We start from the raw sequence: 20,774 nt of genomic DNA, 5'->3' as shown, positions 1-20,774 counted from the left end.
TTGCGAACAGCCAGGCGGGATAAGTGGATTCACTTGATAGAATTTGTCTTTCTTTGCATGCACTCGCATCACGTCTCAACTTTCTAGCACGTAACACGATGACATGTCCGTTATAACTACATAAACAGTATTATGAAAGCTTATACAACCGACAACCACAACGACGCGTCCCTCCCGCTAAAAGAAAAGTGCTCTTCGCAAATGTCACCGGTCTGAGCAAAACAACGCATAAACAAGACTCCAGAGCGTAAGTTGTCATGCATTCGTTTTGGTTCCGTCTCCTACATACGCTTGCACAGTACGTGCATGTGGGAGGCGGGGATTGGACGTGCAGTAACTCAACATATGCAGTAAATCAACGCCGATGGAGCTAGTATACTATTACTCAGGTCGCCTCGCCTATTGGTCCACGTCTTCGCTTGGAGTTCTCTTTGTTGATGACCAATTGTTCCGACCTGACAGGATTCCAGCACACACTGTATTTCATCGTCATGTTAAACACCTGGTGGACATTAATTCTCACCGTCTGCGCCAGGGTGTCGACGAAGCGCAGGCCGAAGTACGCTGTCTCCAGCAAATTCAGGTGCTTGTAGACCACATCCAGAAGGTCCTGGCCTCGGGAAGTGTTCTGAAACGCAAAAAAGAAAGAAAAATAAATACTTCACTGACACAACTCGGCGCTGCATATTCAGTTAACTATAGCTGTAACGTGTGTATGCGACATTCGAGAGGCGCTGAGCCGCGCTCCCAATATGGCGGCGGAAATTAACGCCTTTCCTCCGCGCCCTCTCGAAAATCACGCACGCACGCGCGCACGTACACGTACACTCACAGTGCTGTTTCATTTGAGGGTCAGAACAGGTAAACGGAGACGCCATTTGTATTTGATGAGCATCTTCAGGATATACCCCTCACCAATGCACCAACGTGAAAATAGACTGAAAAACAATTTTCTTAGATCAAAAATTACTTATGTGCCCCTCCCCTTCACCAAGGCGCTGAGCCGTGCTAGGCTTGCATAAAATAGCGCATTTTCCTCTTCACTCTCTCTCTCTCTCTCTCATGACTCAATGAGTTAAGCTCGCTGCTCTTCTCAGGCTGAAATATTAAAGGTGCAAACAATAAAAAAAAAGGCCGGCCCACGAAAGAGACCGCGTTTCTACTAGAAAGCGCGCCTTCGTGCATAGCATTGACCGCCAGCGTTTCCCGGTAAACATTACGGTTACATAAGCTGCAGTTGCCGGGAAGTGTGAAAAACAGTCAAGGACCTTTGAATGCTATCACGTTCCACTCTTGAAGGCGAAGTTTAAGCGTCCACCAAGTTTTGCCCCTGGAAAAACGTCTTTCCAGCAATGCATTTCAGTTTAAAAGTTAAGGGGATCGGTGTAAGCTTGGTCTTTGTAAGCTGCCTTTCCCATGTTCAGTGTTGCAGTGAATGAAGTCTACTTGCCGTATGCGAACGATGCGATGCGAACGGGTCCCGATAACGCTATCGCGTTCTACTCTTAAAGGCGAAGCTTAAGCGTCCTACAAGTTTTTACAACTCGCAAAAGGCAGTCTCAGGTGCCATGCGCAGGTAGGCTCAGGTTCTTCTGTCTTCATTAGCGAATTAGCTGGCTCGCACGTTTACTTTTTTTCCCCTTCTTCTCCCTCCTTACTCTAACGGGCACGATTTCTATCCATCATTTCCCTCTGACATAGCAAGCACTGTGCGTAGCAAGCCTGACATTTGTTTCCATGAAAGCCTGTCTGAATGGATGTGCAGCCCAGTTTCCCACGCTGTATAATGCTCTTTTTTTATCTTTTGAGGCTTATTCTTCTTTTAATCTTCTGATACATCAGTGGATTCTTTTTAAAGCTATCGCGTTAAAAGGAATCCACTGATGTATAGGCACGCACGGCATGAATAAACTGAACATGAACGAAAACCACATGCAACGTAATAGAAATACAAGCCTTCACCACGGCGTCAACACCAATGAGTAGCCGTATACTCCGGGCATATAGCTCGGTCGTCGGCCGATCTTTTCATTTGTACACAATGTTTCCAGAGCGCACGAAGAAGCCTGGCGCGTTTATGTGGGCCGAAAAAACAATGCGCCGTACATCACGTACGGAGCCACGAACAAAGACGTGCGTGCGGATGCTTACTCTAGCCGTCCCGAGGTGTTATTACGGCTAGAAAAAAAAAAAAAGAACATGCGCACCTTACAGCCGTACAACGAGAACATTTCATCGCCAACGAAGTGGTGCATGGTGCGAAATAAATCTCTGCTTTTGAACATTGTAATCACGAAGCAACAGTGATTGCAATCAAGCCCTCCAAAATTGCAGGACACCTAAGGCGCATGCCTATTGACGTATATGTACGTCCCTTGTGGCCTGGAGTTAGAGTCTATAACGCTGCAAAAGAGATCGCGCTACAATCCTGACACGGGAAGGCCACGTGTAGTCGGATTCACAATCGGCTTAGTTAACTGCAGCGTTTTCATGTTACACTTACAACTAGAAACTAGCCCTGGGAGTGTTAGCCAGCGCCACCACTCACAAACCTTAGCGGCGGATGTGGGCGCCACGAGTACGTGATCTTTTTGAGTGAAGGCAACTGGTCAATAAACCCACATATGCTACCTGAAGTCATCAATGTTGCCGGATTAGAGACCCTCGTTATGAAATGAACGAGAAGAAAGGGAATCAAGGGTTCAATTTTTATTAATCATATCATAAGAAGCCATCAAATAGCCCATGAGTGGATGGGAAAACGGCGCCGCGGTAGCTCAATTGGTAAGAGCATCGCACGCGTAATGCGAAGACGTGGGATCGTTCCCCACCTGCGGCAAGTTGTTTTTTCATCCACTTTCATTTCCACTAATTTATCATTACTTTAATTCAATTAGTAAGTACAAGTAATTTCCCCTATGTTGTTCTTGCTGTCTATGTTTGTTGGCTTCTTGTGATATGATTAATAAACATAGAGCCCTCGGTTCCATTTCCTCTCGTTCATATATATATATATATATATATATATATATATATATATATATATAACATCAAATAACAGAGCCTGCGGTCCTCCACGCATTCAGATATTTTTTTATGAGGAACATTCACTATAAGCAACATAACCTATTTGCTATGCTGATTCCATCAATGAGTAAAGTTGAAGCGCGAAATTGACCCAGGGGACCAGACATGGACAAGCGCTAACTCGCAACTGTTTTATTCGGAGAAATAACACGTATATATACAATGAGGTTCCATGAAAAAAAAAACTAAGATAAACATAAAAAAAAAACAAGAAGAAACAACGAGAAGTGTGCACAACATACTCAGCACAATTCAGCAACTGAGCAAATTAGCGCTTGTTATATGTTTGGTTCCCAGCTGTCCCCTGGGACTCATGGGTTACCAACTAGCCCGCTCCCAAGCCTTGTTTCTTTCACGCCCTTTTCAGCGACGTAATTCTTAAAAAGAGTGTAATGCACACAAAGAAGTTATTTTTTTGGGCAGCACAACTATTAGAGCTGGTAGATAACAGAAAATGTGCGTTTATCGCCGATAAACTACTAGAAATTGACTATACCATTCACTTACTTACTTACTAATGAGCCATTTCCTGGCCCGAGTTGCAGTATTCAAGCTGGGCATGCACTCAGCACATGTCCACTTGGCCGAAATCCCGCGCGCGGTTCGCTATATAGTTTCGAGATATTCGTCCCAAATTTTGGCAACGAAGTTTATGCATGGGTGTTCCAGATAGCTTTGTCACTTGTTGATAGCCGTCCAGTCATTTGGCATGCGATGTCACCTTTCAGCGCCTCGTGTCAAAAGATGACCTGCGTGGCTTGTATGTGTACAAGCAGAGTGGACGAGCGCCTTCAACACCCACGAGATGAGATGACACGGAGAGAACGAGGAAGATAAAACAGTACAGACGACAGAACGGGATCAGCGCGATAGGAGCGACGCGTGACCGGTCTCGGACTCCTCTCGCATTGTCCGCGGCCGCAACGCGTCAGCTTACAAGCCGCGCGCTCGCGAGACGCTCGTCGTCCGAGAATAGACTGCATCACGCGACCCGGAGCTGTCGGGCAACACGCCCGCGCGTCACTTCGCAGAGCTGCGAGCAAAGTTCCGTACACGTCAACGCACAGCTCACAAGAGATGCACTTCCCAACAGTATAAAAAGAAAGAAAGCGCCACTGGGTCTGCAATCTGGCGCATCGAAAATGGCGCCTGTCGCTTCTCAGGTGCTCACGGTCAGGTCGTCGTCACTATAGACGTTTAACGTGTTTCCACACGCGCATATGCGCGCGCACAAGCATACTTCGAGAACGCAGAGGAGGTCGTGCGGTATTGGAGACTCGATCTCTAGTTCAGCATTCCAGCAGCGCGGGCCCGTGCACCTGCAGAGCGCTTAACACCGACCTCTCTATATACGACTCGGCTCTCCGCCTTCTCAAGGGTCGTGCCGACGCGTAATTGCCCCGTGCTGCGCCAGGATTTGGCTCGAAGCTAACGAGAACGGACGCCCGCATGCTTCGAGGCAGAGCCGAAAATGACTCGCAGCTGCTGGCGCATACAGCACGCACGAAACACGCACTTGAGAGCCGAGCGACGAACACTCGTCTCCGATTTGTATATCACTGTGTACGCCTAAAACGAAGCTAAATAAATAAATGAATGAATGAATAAATGCGCACGGCCAGCAGAAACAAAGACGCCTGAGAAACATCGCGGCCGAGGACCGGCGGGGAGGGAACTACTTGGTCCTTGATTAAACGGCGACATGGGGCGGGAACAAAAGCAACTACTATACGCGCGGTCGCCGAAGGAGGAAGAAGCGGCGGCGGTGCTCACGACACGACGGGGCGATGACGACGCGCAGCCGCACGTTCTTCTCGGCTGTAGACGGGCGATGCACAGCGATCGGTGATTGGCGCCGACCGATCACCTGGCCCGATAACCTCGCGCACGCGACCCCCTCGTGATGCAGCGCGATAATAATGGTCCGGGCTCCATGGCCCCTGGCACGAACGCGGGTCACACGATGGAACGCGGAGTACACGCGTATCCACACACAGCGCCCAAGGGGGCGGCCGGCCCGACGGGGGCGGGGGTGAGTAGGCGTGATCGGCCCGCGGTTCAGTGTACTCTCCGCCGCTGCTAGTTAGCCTGTCGCGTGCCTTCGCTCGGGGATGGAGCCTATTTTGGGGCGCTGTCACGCGCGCGCGCGCGTGGTCGTGTGCTTTTACGTGAGCCATTGAGAGGTCCATTACCGCCGCTAAATGCCCAGGTAAGCCTCGGAAGGGAAGAAGAAAACAGACAAGGACCGCGGTGTTGGCGCTGCGTCGAAGGTGCAAGCATGCGGGCGGCGGAGCCAGCGCTGCAGCACTCCCTGTCACGATCCCTCAGTAACAACAATGCACAGCAGCAGCGCCAGTTCGTGGCCCGATTCGGTCGTCCGCACTCCCGATTTTCGCCTGCGTGCGCTGTTAACCCGCGTAAGTACTAAATATTCTGTGGGACAATAAATGAACGTTCCGATTTCGACATAATGCATTGCGGACGCGACCCCAAGGTCAGCTTGCCAAACGTGCATAGCTGCACCTGAACTTGGACGCAGGCCCCCGATTGGGACCTAGCTGCACTGACCTCTCCCTCATTGGCTTTGAGGTGCGCGCCCTTGCGGCTTTGGTTCGCTTTCTTTCCATCCTGTGCTACTTGCTTTGCATTATTCTCATTTGTGATCGCACCTGTGCGCGTGTTCGCGGATCCGCTTTAGCTCGTATTGAATGGTTATAAGATATCCCGAACCAAAGGGAGGACAAGTCATCGTTCGCAAGAACCTATTACAGGTGAGCGCGTGAGCAGCTTATTTCGCTATATATATCATCTCTCTAGCGATCACGATTTACCGGCAGCTATTCCAACAAGCAGTTGTTAAACATGCACAAGCGACAGCGACCCGCGGATGCAGATATACTGAACACAAGCAGGAAGAACTCAATGAACACGTATACATTAAATCAAAGCAGCCATGACCGATACTATATAGTGTTCAGAAAGCACTTCCTGCAGTACCATGTCCCCCGAGAGTGACCACTGACCTGAGCGCTCATGCAGTCCGCATAGTTACGTGCAATACTGCCACGAACAGTCTACATCTTCCATGTTACAAAACAGACTAGCTTCGTAACCGCTGTGCCCCCATTATGATGGCACACGTCCTAGCCGAAAGCACAAAGATCGCGTAACAAATCGGAAAGGGAACTGCGGATGGTACTGTATACTCGTCGCGGTACCCTGTACAGGAACGCATCCAAGGGTAGATGAGAGAGAGGTTTTATTATAGGAAAGGCATAGTGTTCGGGCTTTTAGCTGGTGAGCTATAGCCTGCCACGCCCTGCACTCGGGGAACAGGGAAGGGGATAACCATATTTTATTTTTCAGTATATGCCACGTGAATATCTTGGCGATGAGAAAATTAAACGAGAACAAGGTGAGAGCAGGAGCCAACGCTTCGACAAGTGGACTTGTCTTCTTCAAAGCGCTTTGAAGAAGACAAGTCCCCTTGTCGAAACGTTGGCTCCTGCTCCTTGTTCTCGCTTTGCTCATCACCTTGAATTTCCATCTCCCGCATTCCCCGTGTTTTCCGTGAATATCTTGGGAAACATCTACAACTTTCCTACAGCTACATTGGTTCCCCACAAAAAAAAAAAAGTAGAAAAGTACCTATCAAGAAAGGGGTCCAGGCAAGTAGACACAATCTCTCCAACGCTCTTCACTGCATGCTTAGAAGAAGTATTCAAGCTCTTAGACTGGGAAGGCTTAGGAGTGACAATCAACGGCGAATATCTGAGCAACCTTCAGTTTGCAGATGACATTGTCCTATTCAGCAACAATGGAGACGAATTGCAACAAATGACTGAGGACATTAACCAAGCAGGTGTGGGATTGAAGATTAATATGCAGAAGACAAAGGTAATGTTCAATAGCCTGGCAAAGGAGCAAGAATTCATGATCGCCATTCAGCCTTTGGAGTCTGTACAGGAGTACGTTTATCTAGGTCAATTACTCACAGCGGACCCTGATCATGAGAAAGAAATTTACAGAAGAATAAATTTGGGTTGGAGTGCATACGGCAGGCATTACCAAATCCTGACTGGGTGATTACCACTGTCGTTGAAAAGAAAAGTGTACAGTCTATGCATTCTACCGGTGCTGACATATGGGGCAGTAACTTGGAGGTTAACAAAGAAGCTCGAGAACAAGTTAACCACGCAAAGAGCGATGGAACGAAAAATGTTGGGCGTAGCGTTAAGAAACAGGAAGAGAGCGGCGTGGAACAGAGAGCAAACGGGGATAGCCGATACTCTATAATTGACATTAACAGAAAAAAGTGGAGCTGAGCAGGCCATGTAATGTGTAGGGTAGATAACCGGTGGACCATTATAGTTACAGAATTGGTGCCAAGGGAAGGCAAGCGCAGTCGAGGACGGCATGAAACTAGGTGGGGTGATGAAATTAGAAAATTTGCAGGCGCAAGTTGGAATCAGCTAGCGCAAGACAGGGAAATCGCAGGGAGAGGCCTTCGTCCTGCACTGGACATAAAAATAGTATGATGATGATGATGACGATGATGATATGCCACTTCAACAAATCCGTATAAGTTTGGGAACGTCACATGGACTCCAAGTAGGGCACGTGCTGCGCAATAGCAATTCAGTCAATTAAGTGGTCAAACGAGCGGCCATTCAGGAAATCGCCATCGCCACGGTTATTTCTCTTACACGTACAACCACGCAGTTGGAAACTTTCAAAGGGAAAACTATAACCTCATTGTTGGCTCACAGCTATGTCGCATCCGGTTTGTCGTAGTCTCAGCTTCAGCGCATTCCAACGCAAGGAGAAAACCATTTCACGCACATGCACGCACTGCCGCGCATATAGGCCCCATATAGCACTGTGTTTCGTATTATATCTACTCTTCACCGCGCCGGAAGAAGTGTCCTAATGTGAGAGAAATGATGAAAGGTGTTGCTCGTTTGCGCCCATTCCCGGAAAGACGCGAAGCTGGGGGAAAAAGTCGTGCGCGTCGCTAAAGTCATTTCTCGGCGCCTTGCGTGAACCTGTTTGCCCCATCAGGCCAACACACTCACGTGTGCATCCGAGGAGTCCGGTTTTAAGCACAGCGAGCAGCTATTCCCCGACGACGAGAACGAACTCCGTTTCATCGTAGAACCGTACGTGTATCGCTGTCGAAAGCAGAGCCAACGTCAGCTGATCAAGCAGTACATGCGTAACGCTGACATACAGGTGCGTGGATCGGAGATCAAAGACGAGTTAATGCAAGTCTGTATAGCTGAGGAATAAGAATAGTTGGCCCAGTCATGCACGTACATAAACGATAAATTGGTGGCCGATTACAGCAGCAGAATGGTAACCAAAAGGAACGAAAGTGCATTCGCGGATGCTCGTGAACATAGAAGGTCTTATTAAACATGTAAATTTGCAAGTATACATGTAGCCAATTAACTTTGTTGGCCCTATTTTTTAGTAGCTATTCTGCTTGAGAAACGCTGATGAAGCGTCTGCATGGCTGTATTTCGGCGCCTTAAAATCCGCCGTTAACACCGACTGCTACCGTCCCGAGTCAGAAAACGCTCGTCAGCCAGCACGAAGGCAACGCTTATTCGAAATCATCTTGGGCGGCGCAGTTGAAGCCGTATTCTACGTCGCCATCACTTTCGGGAATCGGATACGCCAGCGGACAGGACGCTCATCGATCCAATGAGGCATCTCGTTGGCCGTTACGTCACGCAAAAGTGTAAGTGTATCCCCGAAAGTGGTCATCCGAAAATACGATCCCGGGAGACGTGAAGAGGGGGAGGAGGTTGAAGATTTTATGAGAAACGGTAGTGCGTTCTCGATGGGCTGTACTATATGGGAGGAGAGTTTTCCCTGCCACGGGCACCGTAGCTTCAGCTGGCCACCTGAGCCTCATTTTTCTATGTTTATGACGATGATCATAATGATGACCGCGAGTCAGGAACAGCATTTGTTTAGGACGAAAACAACCCACACTGGACAAGAAAGTAAGAAAGACACAGCGCTGACTTTTTCACGAGCGGCAGGAGGACCCCGCAGGCTTTTCATGTCACCGTCAGGAGGGGGGCAACTAATTGCAAAACGCGTGCATTCTTTTTCTTCTTGCCCGAGTGACAAAATACATTCCTAAAACGCTGTGCGACCAGCAGCTGTGGGGACGCTGTCTCTGAGCGGACGGCGCCGCCTCTTTCTTGCCGTGCGCTGCACGAATCGTGGGAGAGCAGGCAGACTCGGTTCGCGCGAGCCGCCCGCAGCTCGTCAACGGAACACCTGCGTGGAACCGCAACTGACAGGCCACAGCGCGAGCCCGTTGCTTCTCCGCCATACAAGGTGCCGCGGGCGCTGCTCCAAGGGGAAAGAAATATAGTATACGCTATAGGACGGCAAGAAGAGCGGGACACTCCGCACGGTGTCCGTGCTGGAGTGCCTATGTGAATGATCGAGAGGCGGGTCACAAGACTCTAAAAGAAAGAAAGAAAGGGAGACCAATCTTGGTCCCTGGAAGACGCTCACTCGCGCTCTGCGAAAAGAGTCACGCACGCGATGCAGCGTGCACGCCGCTCTCCTGTATACACACGAGCTTTCTTATGTTTGTTGCTTTGCTTAGCGCTCAGCGCACGTCCGCGGAAAAAGCTTGCCTCGTGCTGACGCCGCTTCCACACTCGGCGGTGCCACGACAGCTGCGGTCCCTCCAGCCGCCGCATGAGAGACCACTTTGACCGTCGGTGCTCGCAAACGAACGTCAAGGAAATTTACCATCTTCCACTTCCGTTAACTATGAACTTTAGCGAACGAACGAACGGAGGGAATTTATCACAATGTCTTCCTTGCCTGTCATACCACCCGTTGCCCATTTAGACCATCGACCACTATTCAACAAAAGATTCGTTCGTTCGTTCGTTCGTTCGTTCGTTCGTTCGTTCGTTCGTTCGTTCGTTCGTTCGTTCGTTCGTTCGTTCGTTCGTTCGTTCGTTCGTTCGTTCGTTCGTTCGCTCGCTCGCTCGCTCGTTCGCTCGTCAATGGGAGACGCCTCGAAGCATACATCGAAAACCCGAGTCGAGTGAGATGGCGTGAACTTATGTACGCCGATGCAGACTCCTTGCAATAACCGGTATACGGAATGAGCGGTGTTGTTGGAGAGAAGAAATGGAGTGCAAGACGTTCACTATATAGCGACGGGCACGCCAGTTCTTCAGTCAGAAATACACATGCATCAAAACAATGCTTCCGATCCGTCAGACGACGTTCTCGGAAAGATAGGCTGCTCGGATTGTTGCATGGAACACTCTTGATTTTGTTGGAACGAATTGGATGCCCATTGGAAACTCTTTGGAAGTTTGTGAACGTCTTGTGCATAGAAGATGAATCATTCGGTTTTTATGTATGTGTATTTCGCTCTTTAATCCAACCCGGAGCGTGGCCAACTTACATGTTTTGCTGACACTGAAGAAAGATCTACAACGCTACTGTCGCGCTCTCTGTGGAACTTGTTATCATAGAAAGGGCGCCTTCAGCAACCGCAGAGCCGTTCACTAAACCTGATGTGAGCGGAAGCGGTCAGCCGCCTATACAGCAAGTATATACTCGCGCACGAGACGACACGGTGCATCCGATATAACATGCAACGAATCTGAAAGATGGCTGCTCCTGTTGTTGTAACCTTACAGAATGTGATGGAATCCGATGAAACTTGATCGAAACGTTTTTGGATGCGGCTTCTGATGCGACAAGTCGTACATCGGATCGCACCTAAAATCGTACTACCTGTATATTGCTTGTCACCGACGATGCATTCTGTATAACAACCGCGAGCGGTTGTTATGCGAGCGGATGGTAAAGTGTTGTAGCGCGCTATTCAAATCGAAATCGAAGGCGTGGAGTAGACAGAATATGTTATAGACAAATGAAAAAAAAAAAAAACTTTATACCCCGGCTGCCGATCTAGCAGCAGCAATATGGCTCACTGTGCAAAACAGGAAATGGCGCAACCAGCCGCCTCCGCCTCCGAGTTCAAGGGCACAAATACTTCAGAACTTGTTTTCTGTTGTGGCCCGCGTCATCGCGAGTGCTACAAATGACGCCCTATATAGGTGGGAGTTGGTCCAATATAGCCCGGCGAGAAGTTAACAAAAGAAGTGCGCGAAAGGCGTTGCGTGTATGCATGGAAACGACTCCCTTACATCCATTCTTGGGAGAGCTCATAGAAGCCTCAACGGGGAGACGTGGCTCCACCCCAGTCTAGTTTGCTCTCACGGAGGTGATTAGAAATATATGCACGAGAAAACGGTGAACAGGGCCTCGGGCGGTCCTTCCGCTGCCCTATACAGCGGTGCTCAACAGAAAGGCCCGCCTCAAAAAGAACGAGAAATAATGCTATCGCATTCACGTCACGTAGATTGAGCACGCCAAGGAAGGGGGAAAAAAAGAGCACGCAAAATATCCGCGCAGCAGCGCGTCCTGCTGCAACATGAACGAGGCTCGCTTCGTATACGTAATTGGCATACACGACATACAGCTTCCGAGATTTGTACAGTAAACATTGTTCGGTTTCATAGGAACTGGAGCCGAATGTGCAAAGATGTTCGTATAAGTGCGCTTCGCCACTGGCCTTCTTCCGCCTTCGTTAATAACACGGCCAGCATCATGATTGGGTGGGATTTGCTCATAGACGAACAATTCTACAGCGTATAAGAGCCTTTTTTGTGAAACATTAGCAACTGTTGTGATAGTTTCGAAGAAGCTTTGTTGAACTAAAATTCACTGATTAGCATTTTATCTAGTAAAGTTCGCACGCACGTTATGTTGTCTTTGCGAAGTGAATCGGGGTAAGAGCTCAAGGCGTGCCCATTTAGCACAGGAACTGTATAGCACCACTCCCCAAACGCAATGCGAATACATTGGTGTTGCCACAAGCATAATTTTTCCAGTGAAGCCTTCCTTGTGCACTACGAAACGAAGTTATCGTATTAATGTATTAATTTCGCGGCAGATTTCGCGCACGAATATTACAAAACTGGCGGTATAATTTCACTATTCCTACCAAACGAACACTGCTTGCATGGGTAAACCTGTCCAATAGCAATAGTCCAATAGCACTATTACTTGTGGGCTGAAGTTACTAATAAAAGCTTTAATTAGTATAGTTGGCTAATCAAGTAAACTTATTCTCATTATTGTACAATTTCCCGACGTCCACCGGTTGGCGCAAACGACTTGTCGATAACAGCAACCCCCCCCCCCCCCCCAAAAAAAAAAAAAAAAAAAAAAAATCGTCGGCCCTTCCACTCCGTGAAGATGGTTATAACCAGCGAAGCTGAAACGTGCGGCCCCGGTGTTTATCACTGGGTTTTTTAAAGTATTTCTCAATTATGAGGTTGCACACACGTTCGGCTGCGATGGAGAGATCGACGTCACTGACCGTATGCCCTCAGTCCGCCGTTATTGCTTGCGTTCGATGTCTCGAGTGTGCTCGGCGGCGTAGTTAACAACATTCGCCTGCCATTGCCGCTTGCGACTCTTCGAAATTAAAATGCTTCAAAATTAAATATGACCGTTACGTAAGACAATAAATGGCTCATACCCCCTTAAGCAATGGCTCATACCCCCATAAACGCGGCCTCCCCATTACGAGGACAGAGAAGTGAAATTCTACGTTGGTATGATGAACATGTACCTTATCTGTACCGCACTGTTTTTAAGCGTGAGATATATAAAAATAGGTACACGCTGACACACCTGGTACATATGCGGTTCTGCGGCCACGCGCGGCGAATAAACCGTGACAAAGAAAAACTGGTACGTGTGCGCCATGCCCATAACGCACATTGATCCCGGCCGCAACTCAAACATCCCGCTCACAGTTATGCCTTGGCGCGTATACGTGCATACTATACGCGGCCAAGTGCAGCACGTCGTTATGCCCATAATCTGTCTCTTTAGAAGCGTGCAGTGTTATGCAAGTTGCAGAGCTATAGCGTTAGCTCGGTATAGCTCGCACCCGAGCGCATACACCCGTTCGTCCGTATAGTATACGAACGGTCTGACTTTATTAGCGAGTGCCTTCGATTTTGTACCTTCGCTATCATACCGTTCACGGGCGACTGTTATTCATGAACCGCTCTTTTCTATACGTGCATGCGTGAGTCTCGAATCTGGGAATGTATAGTTGGCACCACACATAGCTAGCTTACACAAAGTTTCATGTTTGTATACTTCTGCGGCGCCTCTGTGTGCTATGGCGTTCTACTGCCGAGCACGAGTTTGGGGGTTCGATACCCGGCCGGGGCGGAATGCAAGAACACTCGCATGTGTCGGAATTGCAGTCCGAAGCCTTCCACCAGCCCTTCACCTCTCACCGCTCTACTCCGGCGTCTCTCATATATCCCGTGAATTGCTTTGGAACGTTAAGTCTTCAATTAATTTACGCACGTTTTTAGTGAGACAAATCGTACACGCGAGTACGAAATAGCAGAAAAGTTGTACCTATAATGAACCGGTTGGTACACTGCCAAAGTGTGAAACAACAGGGCAAAAGATATGGCGAAGTTCAGGGTGAAGATGGTATAAAGTGCCCAGTGTAATAGAAATTAGCTATACTGGACTGTGCTAAATCTGTACACATCTGCGGTTCATTGAACGTTCAATTTCGTCCGGTATAATTAGCGCTACTCTTTCACGTATACATGAGGAGGGGAAAAGAAAGGGAGAAGGCAGGAATGTTAACCATGCGTGCACGTACGAAGGAACAGCGAGGCGGTCGGAGCTCTTCTGGCGACGAGTATATACGCGACCCTGCTCCGGCCAACAACGGTGTTTCTCCCATAGGGGCGCCCCCGTGTTATGCAGGCAAGAATGAGCGCCACGAGCAATCCAGCCTAGTTCGAGAGATGCCCCTTCGAGGCGCCCGCGCTGCAGCCGTGATGAGCGTCCCCTGCAGAAGAGGCGACCACGCAGAGAGGGGGAGGGCCCCCGGCGCTGATGGACGACGAGCGCGGGCAATTGTTATTTGCCGCTGACCCTCCGGCAGGTCGCCACCACCATCGCCGCCGTTGCTCCGGTTTAGCTACGCGCCGCCTCCGCGGTGCCGTAGCGCCGCATCCGCGAGCCTTGCAGATCACGGCAGAGACAAGCGCATACCGACCTTGCGTGAGCACGAAAGGAAAATGACATTTGCACGCATGTAAGGAAGGCGCTGCCACGACGCGGATTTTCAGTAAGAGGAACGAATGCGCGTGGCAGTATTGTATTTCGTTTCCACATGGCATCGAGTCACGAAAGTTGCACTTATTAATGAATGCGAAAGAAGACTGCGTTAAGCACAGTCTTCATCCAAAGTTTAGGAACCACTCTGCCAGTGACACGATCTGTCGAGGGGCTCAACTGCGCTGCTGAGTCTCCTCAGCTCAAACGAGCAAGTAACACTGCCCCACTCGACAAACTCCGTAGGGAGCCCGGTATGCGGCGCCCCGACGGTTTGGGGGCCACAGGCACAGTGGCCTCGAAACTTTCTCCAAAGACTGCACCTCATCAGGTTTTCAGATATTAGGCGCAGGAAAGTGTGCAACGTGGCGGTCAACAAAAGAAGGTAGAGGTCATCAATACGCTTTACGCGTTATGCCGGTCTTTGGCTATAAGCTTACGATGGGAAATGTTAACATCTCTACATCCTTGGCGCGCACAAAGGGGGTACTTCAGAAGTAGTTCGCGTTAGTTAAACATGCAGCGGCACAAGCGCAAGGATATGCTGCTTTGTCCTCTAAATAGCTCATAGAGCTGGTAAGAGAAAATACTAAATACCATTTTCTCGCTTCCATTCTGGAAAAGCAACCTATCATCAACGGCTGCACGAGCGCATTGAAAAGGGGTCTCCCTCATCTACTAATAAGTGCGGTGACAAAAGGCAAAACAGGGGTCACTTTGAACGCCTCTGCCCAGCGGGTTCCCGTTTCGACTGTCCGGCTCCGCGCTCTGCCCTTTCGAAGGAAGCGCGTCCAATGTGAACGAGCGTCCACCGCTCTCTCTCTCTCTCTCTTACAGAAAGCGGTCGTCAAAACACGTGCAGCGTAGCTAAACACGCAGCCATTGTGGAACGCTGGCGGCCCGCGCCACGAGAAAGGTTTTGGAAGAGGCCCCGCCGCACGCACGACACAGCACAGAGTGAAGACGACGAGCGAGTCGCAGAAAGGATGCGTCGGACGCAGCAGCGACGGGGGAGGCAGGAGAATAGTCGTGCCGATTACGTCCGGGACAAAAAGCCTCTTTAGAGGACCACGAGAAAAAAAGCAAGCAGAAGGCAAAGAAAACCAAGACACGGCTGTTTCGTAAAGGGCCATTGTCCGGCGCGACGCAGTCTCCGCGACCCGTGGAGGGGTTACTGATGAGGCTATGCACGGCCTGTGCGGGGCTCTTCAAGTCTTCTACCGCTTTGTCGTCTTCTTGAGCGGCGTCGTCGTCCATACCCTTGGCTGCTCTTTTTCTTTTCTTCTTCCTTTCCGTCGTCTCCCTGCTTCGCAAAGCGCGAGCTCGGCCACCAGGTTTACCAAGCTGCCCTTTTGTTACGCCAGCGCTGGCTGCGGCTCGCCTTATAAGCGCGCGTGGCGGCGACTCTGAAGCCTCCGTCTACATGAGCGCGCCGAGAGCCTTCCGTGCTTATGCGCGTGGCCTCCTTTTTCTTACGGAGAAAGTAAATGTTTGTCCCGTATACCGGACACTTCCTTTGCTTGAAACCCATACGGACGGATGCGTGCGTTCATCGTTCGCAAGTCGTCCCATAAAGCCCGCCAACTATATACGTCCGCTCTCTCACCTGCAACGTACCGCTAAGGATCGCCCATTGCATCTGACGTTGCCTCCCCCCCCCCCCCCTTTTTTTTTTTAGCACAACCATTAGCCGTAGGTGGGCCTGTGAACCAGCGGGCAGTTAAGATGCGCGGAAAGCATATCAAGTGGGCGGGGAAATAGCGATGCGAACCAACCGCGTGTTACAAAGTGTTAGAGGTAAACACAGACCGATGAGAAGGCCGATTAAGGCTATCACCACGGGGCAGCAGTTACGCTGGCAAACAGGGAGCGCCGGAGCTTCCGTGTGTCGATTCCGCGAGGGCACCCTGCGGCGAACGCCGTGGTTCCCACCGCTGCTCCTCCTGCTGCCGATGTGGGCCTATCGCGGCGCGATTGCGTGTCTCCTTATTGCACTCGGCGTGCGGTCGAGCAAAGTGTACCGCTTAATGGTGCCAGGTACAGTCGGTCCCTTGCAAAGCTGGGTCACTCGCGCGCAGTGATACCTGAACGGCTGCGACGATTAAAAGGGTCACTAAACAGACGCGCACTGCATATTGACGTGTGCCCGCAGGTGTATCGTGTCGTGTTCAGACCAACGCGGCACAGCGCGCGGCCGCTGCGGAGCAACCGCCGGATTCTGTAATCCACTCGATTGAAACATTCGTCTACGTCATTTTCTTCAGTGATAGTTGTGACCACTCCCCTGGGCCTTCGACTACATATACTAGCTATTCAGGCAGACTACAGTAAAAGGCATTCCTTATTTCCCACGACGTCACTTTTGAAAAATTTTGAGTTTATCCTATTCGAATTTTGCTTAGAAGGGGGGAAGAATAAAGCTGCTTGCTTCACGACGTACAGGGTCGTCCAGTGTAAGAGGAAACGCCTCATTAGTATTCAGGCTGGTATAACTTCAACATGCCTTCTACTTCACGGGGGAAATGTGCCGAATACGACGCCTAATGATGATACCGATAAAAGAAATTATCGTTTTCTTGTGCTGAACATCAACTGCTATAGGCTCTTGAACACTAATGAGGTGTTCACCCTAAAAGTGGCGGGCCTTGTACGTAACGCTCCCTGTGCAGAACAGCAAACACCCGCACACATGATCCTATTTGTTGCATGTTCGAATATCACGTCACGTGTTATATAAGTTACAACGACACCAGCCGAGCATGCGAACAGCGTATGCGTTCTCCAGAAGTTTTCTCCGCCACCTCGTGACAGCCTCATGGCATCCATGCTTGAAGCGAGGGTTTAGAGCAGGGGAAGTAAAATCGGATATATATACGCACATCGCAGCTTCGGGGCGCAGTATGGTGTACAAACGCCCGAAGGCATCGACCACTCTTTTCGCACCATTTGACAGGTCTCAAGCTCAATGGCTGCAGGCACGTTGTAGCATACATAGTGCGCACACCAACATACTCCGCATAATCAGTGAAGACGACTGTGTCACGGAAATACAACTGTGCGCTGTGAGAATTGCATCGATCTTAATACAATAATCAAATCAGGGCCGGCATAGTATAATATAAGGACTTCTTAAAGACTGCTCGGACAAGCGACGTAGCGCAAAAAGGAGAATGATTAGAATAGAATCGTTACATTACCTCGATCCTGGCTCTATGGATTTAGATAAAGTTGTCCCCACAATACTGTTCATCTTGGAACAATATTTTATTTTATTGAAGCAGGTGGACACGAGCGATGCTCAGACTCAATAGTTATATACAAACTTAGTCAGAAAGACGTCGACAATCTGTAAACAGTTATACGTATGAAGGATCGAATTATGTATCCTCTCTGCCTCCATGCAGCGGTTATCGGCCACGCCCGGGGCGCACAACGCCGGCCAATCACGATGGGCGCCGATAGCCCAAGAAAGTGAAACCACAAAGCGACTGCGTGCCGCATCCATCAAATCGCGCACGACTCGGCGCGGTATTGCGCGTGCGCGCGCAGCGCGGTGTATCGATCCCGCAGTGCGATCGGACGCAGATACGGCGCCGCGTTCCGGCACTCACCGAGCTGAGGAGACGTGTGCGTGCGTCGATAATGCGGGTCCCATTAGCATGCGCGAGAGACGGCCGCGGTCGAAGAGCAGACGTGTCCGCCAAGGAATGCTGATCGATAATGAATCACCCCGTGCTTCGAAGATTGCCCGCGTCGATATAGCTCGGGCGAGGACGAACACCACGGAGAATGGCACCAAACAAAAGCATCAAGAGCACAAATAACAAGTTCTACAACAAGGTCGACGTGGACAACAATATGCGCGCATAGCAGCGTATCTCTTCGCAACGCGCTTGGCTTTGGCCACAAAAGTGTGGAGTTTCTTTTTTTTTTTTAATTTAGATATTTCATTCGAAGCATTCGTTGTTGTATAAACGATTCAATAGCACGGACATCGTCCATTACAGAAGGCTGACATATCACCTGCAATATATTCAAAACGAGAAACTATAGACATCACTCATATAGGTCACCTCGCGGACTTCAAACCCCATGCCCATGTGGTGCTCCCTTGACTGACCTCACACGTAAGCAGCTGAGGGAGCTGGAGAATCTGTCCACATACTCGCCGCTTTTGGACGGGCCAGGCTCTCGCCGAGAGACCACTGCCGAAAACGTATATATATATATATATATATATATATATATATATATATATATATATGGCCCGTGCCGCGTGGACCGAGTTGACAACTGTTCGATTGCGGCAGGTGAGGCAGAGGAGCTTCACGAGCTGTGTCATAGGTTCGCCGTTCAGAGATATCACGAATAAACTGCCGGCAGGTTGTTGTATGTGCTACGCATCTCTGCGCGACTACTCGAGCAATCGTCTCTCAAAAATCTGTTAAGCTGGAATTGTTCGTATAAGAGCAAATGCCTGCGAATACTGATGCTGTACATATTATTAGCGAAGGCGGTTGGCCATTGGCACTTATACGAACGAAGAGCTTTGTAAACATGCAGTAGCCGTGCACGTGCAGCCTGCGAGCTAAAGCAGCCACCCTGGGCACACGACGCACAAAATACACGAAACCTATAGGCCGACCGCCGCAACCACACATTATAAGGCGGTCCTGGGATCACCGGAATCGACTCCTCATATTCTACCATCCGTAACATCGCTTTAATTCAAATAAGTATTTCTTTTTACGTGACGGAAGCATACACAAAATGTGTTTAGACACATAAGAAGTGGTTTGTACGTATAGGGGGTACACAATTGCATGTAACTTGTATTAGTCCAATAAGAAGAAAATGTCCCAGAAAGTAAATCGTCCCTACATAGAACATCTAATTACAATTCGCAGATAATTATCCTATAGACTGAACAGATATTTTAGTAGTACGCACGCCAATGGTCAAACACGACCCGGCCACGGACAAAAATGTCCCGCCCTTTCGGCTGTATAGATATCGAATAGCAACGATTCGAGGCTGGCGCTCTGTCCAACCTCCCCTCCCCCCCCCTTTTTTTTTCTTCTCTCTCTCTCTCTCTCTCTCTCTCTATCGTGACGGGTCTGGCAAAGCGGAGCGGCACCGGCTTCTGCAGCGCGAATAGCAGCGTCGTGGGCAGTTGAGAGTTGATCGGCTTGACTCGTCGTGAAGGGGAGCCCACTTTCGAGAGCTAACGGCCACACGGATTCGTACACGTGGAATCGGGGTCCCGGCAATGCAAATAAGGGCAAATTCCATGCGAAAGGCATGTTATAAAGTTGCTCTAACTTCAGATATTTACTGACAGATGATCTGATGCTCCGTTCCCACGAACCCTCCTTGTCGCAGCGAAGAGTAGATCGAAAGCAGGCGCATCCCGCCTTCCCCTCACCGCCTTCTGCTCCATTGCATTTCGTTCGAATAAATTCCCTCACCACACCCTGGTCAGAGGCAAAGACATCAGAGCGGAGAACAACAGCGCTGTCCTTCTTGTGTTTTCTTCCGTGCACGGTACTCGCACCGTATTCGCACGTTGCAGGTGACATCCGTCTTTTAAGTCAATGACCACGAATGTCGCGATTGTCTTGGTAAAATAGCATATACATTTCAGAAACCGTACGCGGCCTCCTTTAATTCGGCTCTGAAACTGATTACAGCTCTGTCTAACGGCCAACAAATATACAAACCGCTTCTACTGCCGTGAACTTTTGACGCCGTATGTACTTCAGGCTAGCGTCTGATAACAACCCAAATAATAACACGAACCGCTTCAAACGAGCCACGGTGCCAGGTCGCCGAGCTGATCTCGGCCCAGTGACGGAGACAAGCGAGAACGTGACTTCGTGTCACAGACTCTGCAGCAAGTTAACGCTATCAAAGTATACCACGTGCCCCGACTCGGACTCTCTTTCCTTCTTTTCTAGACGGCGACATCGCGGTCGCAGTCAAAAATGGCCTCGGCGTTGTTCAGCCAGATATTCTAGACGGGATTCGAGGCCGGCGCTCCGTTCATCTCTCTCTTCTTTGTTTCTCCGTATGTATATCGTGACGGGTCTGGCAGCGCGCGGATGCGGCATCGGCTGCGCGAACAGCAGCGTCGTCGGCAGAGGAGAGTTGATCGCGGCTCGCTCGACGAAGCCTGTAGCGGCGCGCTCGATCTCTCTCTCAAAGACAAGGGAGCGCGAGAAACGGGTCACCCAAAGCTCGGAGGCACGGATGCGCGGCGCTTAGTCCGTCTAACAGCAGCAGGTCGACTGGCCGCGCCCGGATGGACGCGCGAGGGTGAGTGAGCGAGACACACACCTCGGCTATATTACCGCAGCGGCGGAGGCGCAGCATCAACAAAACGAGTATACGTCCTTATAGTACGCACGCACCTAAGTATACGAATATACATCCTCCAGCATCCGAGTGCTTCCACGAAGATTGGG

General features: G+C 49.9%; 1 protein-coding gene and 1 non-coding gene across 4 annotated transcripts in view; one reads left to right on the top strand and one right to left on the bottom strand.

Moving 5' to 3' along the window:
• The window catches only part of LOC119443145 (band 4.1-like protein 4), a 132,835-nt gene that overhangs the window by 80,818 nt on the left and 31,243 nt on the right, over window positions 1–20,774 (bottom strand). For all 3 annotated transcript variants that reach the window (XM_037708306.2, XM_037708304.2, XM_037708305.2), the window contains exon 2: window positions 524–628. In XM_037708306.2, the coding sequence (XP_037564234.1) occupies window positions 524–628 (105 nt within the window). The remainder of the gene's footprint in view (window positions 1–523; window positions 629–20,774) is intronic.
• On the top strand, window positions 2,767–2,839 carry Trnat-cgu (transfer RNA threonine (anticodon CGU)). Its single transcript has one exon. It is a non-coding gene; the product is annotated as a tRNA-Thr (tRNA).

Source organism: Dermacentor silvarum, chromosome 2 (genome assembly GCF_013339745.2).
Source record: "Dermacentor silvarum isolate Dsil-2018 chromosome 2, BIME_Dsil_1.4, whole genome shotgun sequence".
Classification (NCBI taxonomy): Eukaryota; Metazoa; Arthropoda; class Arachnida; order Ixodida; family Ixodidae; genus Dermacentor; species Dermacentor silvarum.
The sequence above is the reverse complement of the archived record's forward strand: the minus strand, read 5'-3'. Positions and strand labels throughout refer to the sequence as shown.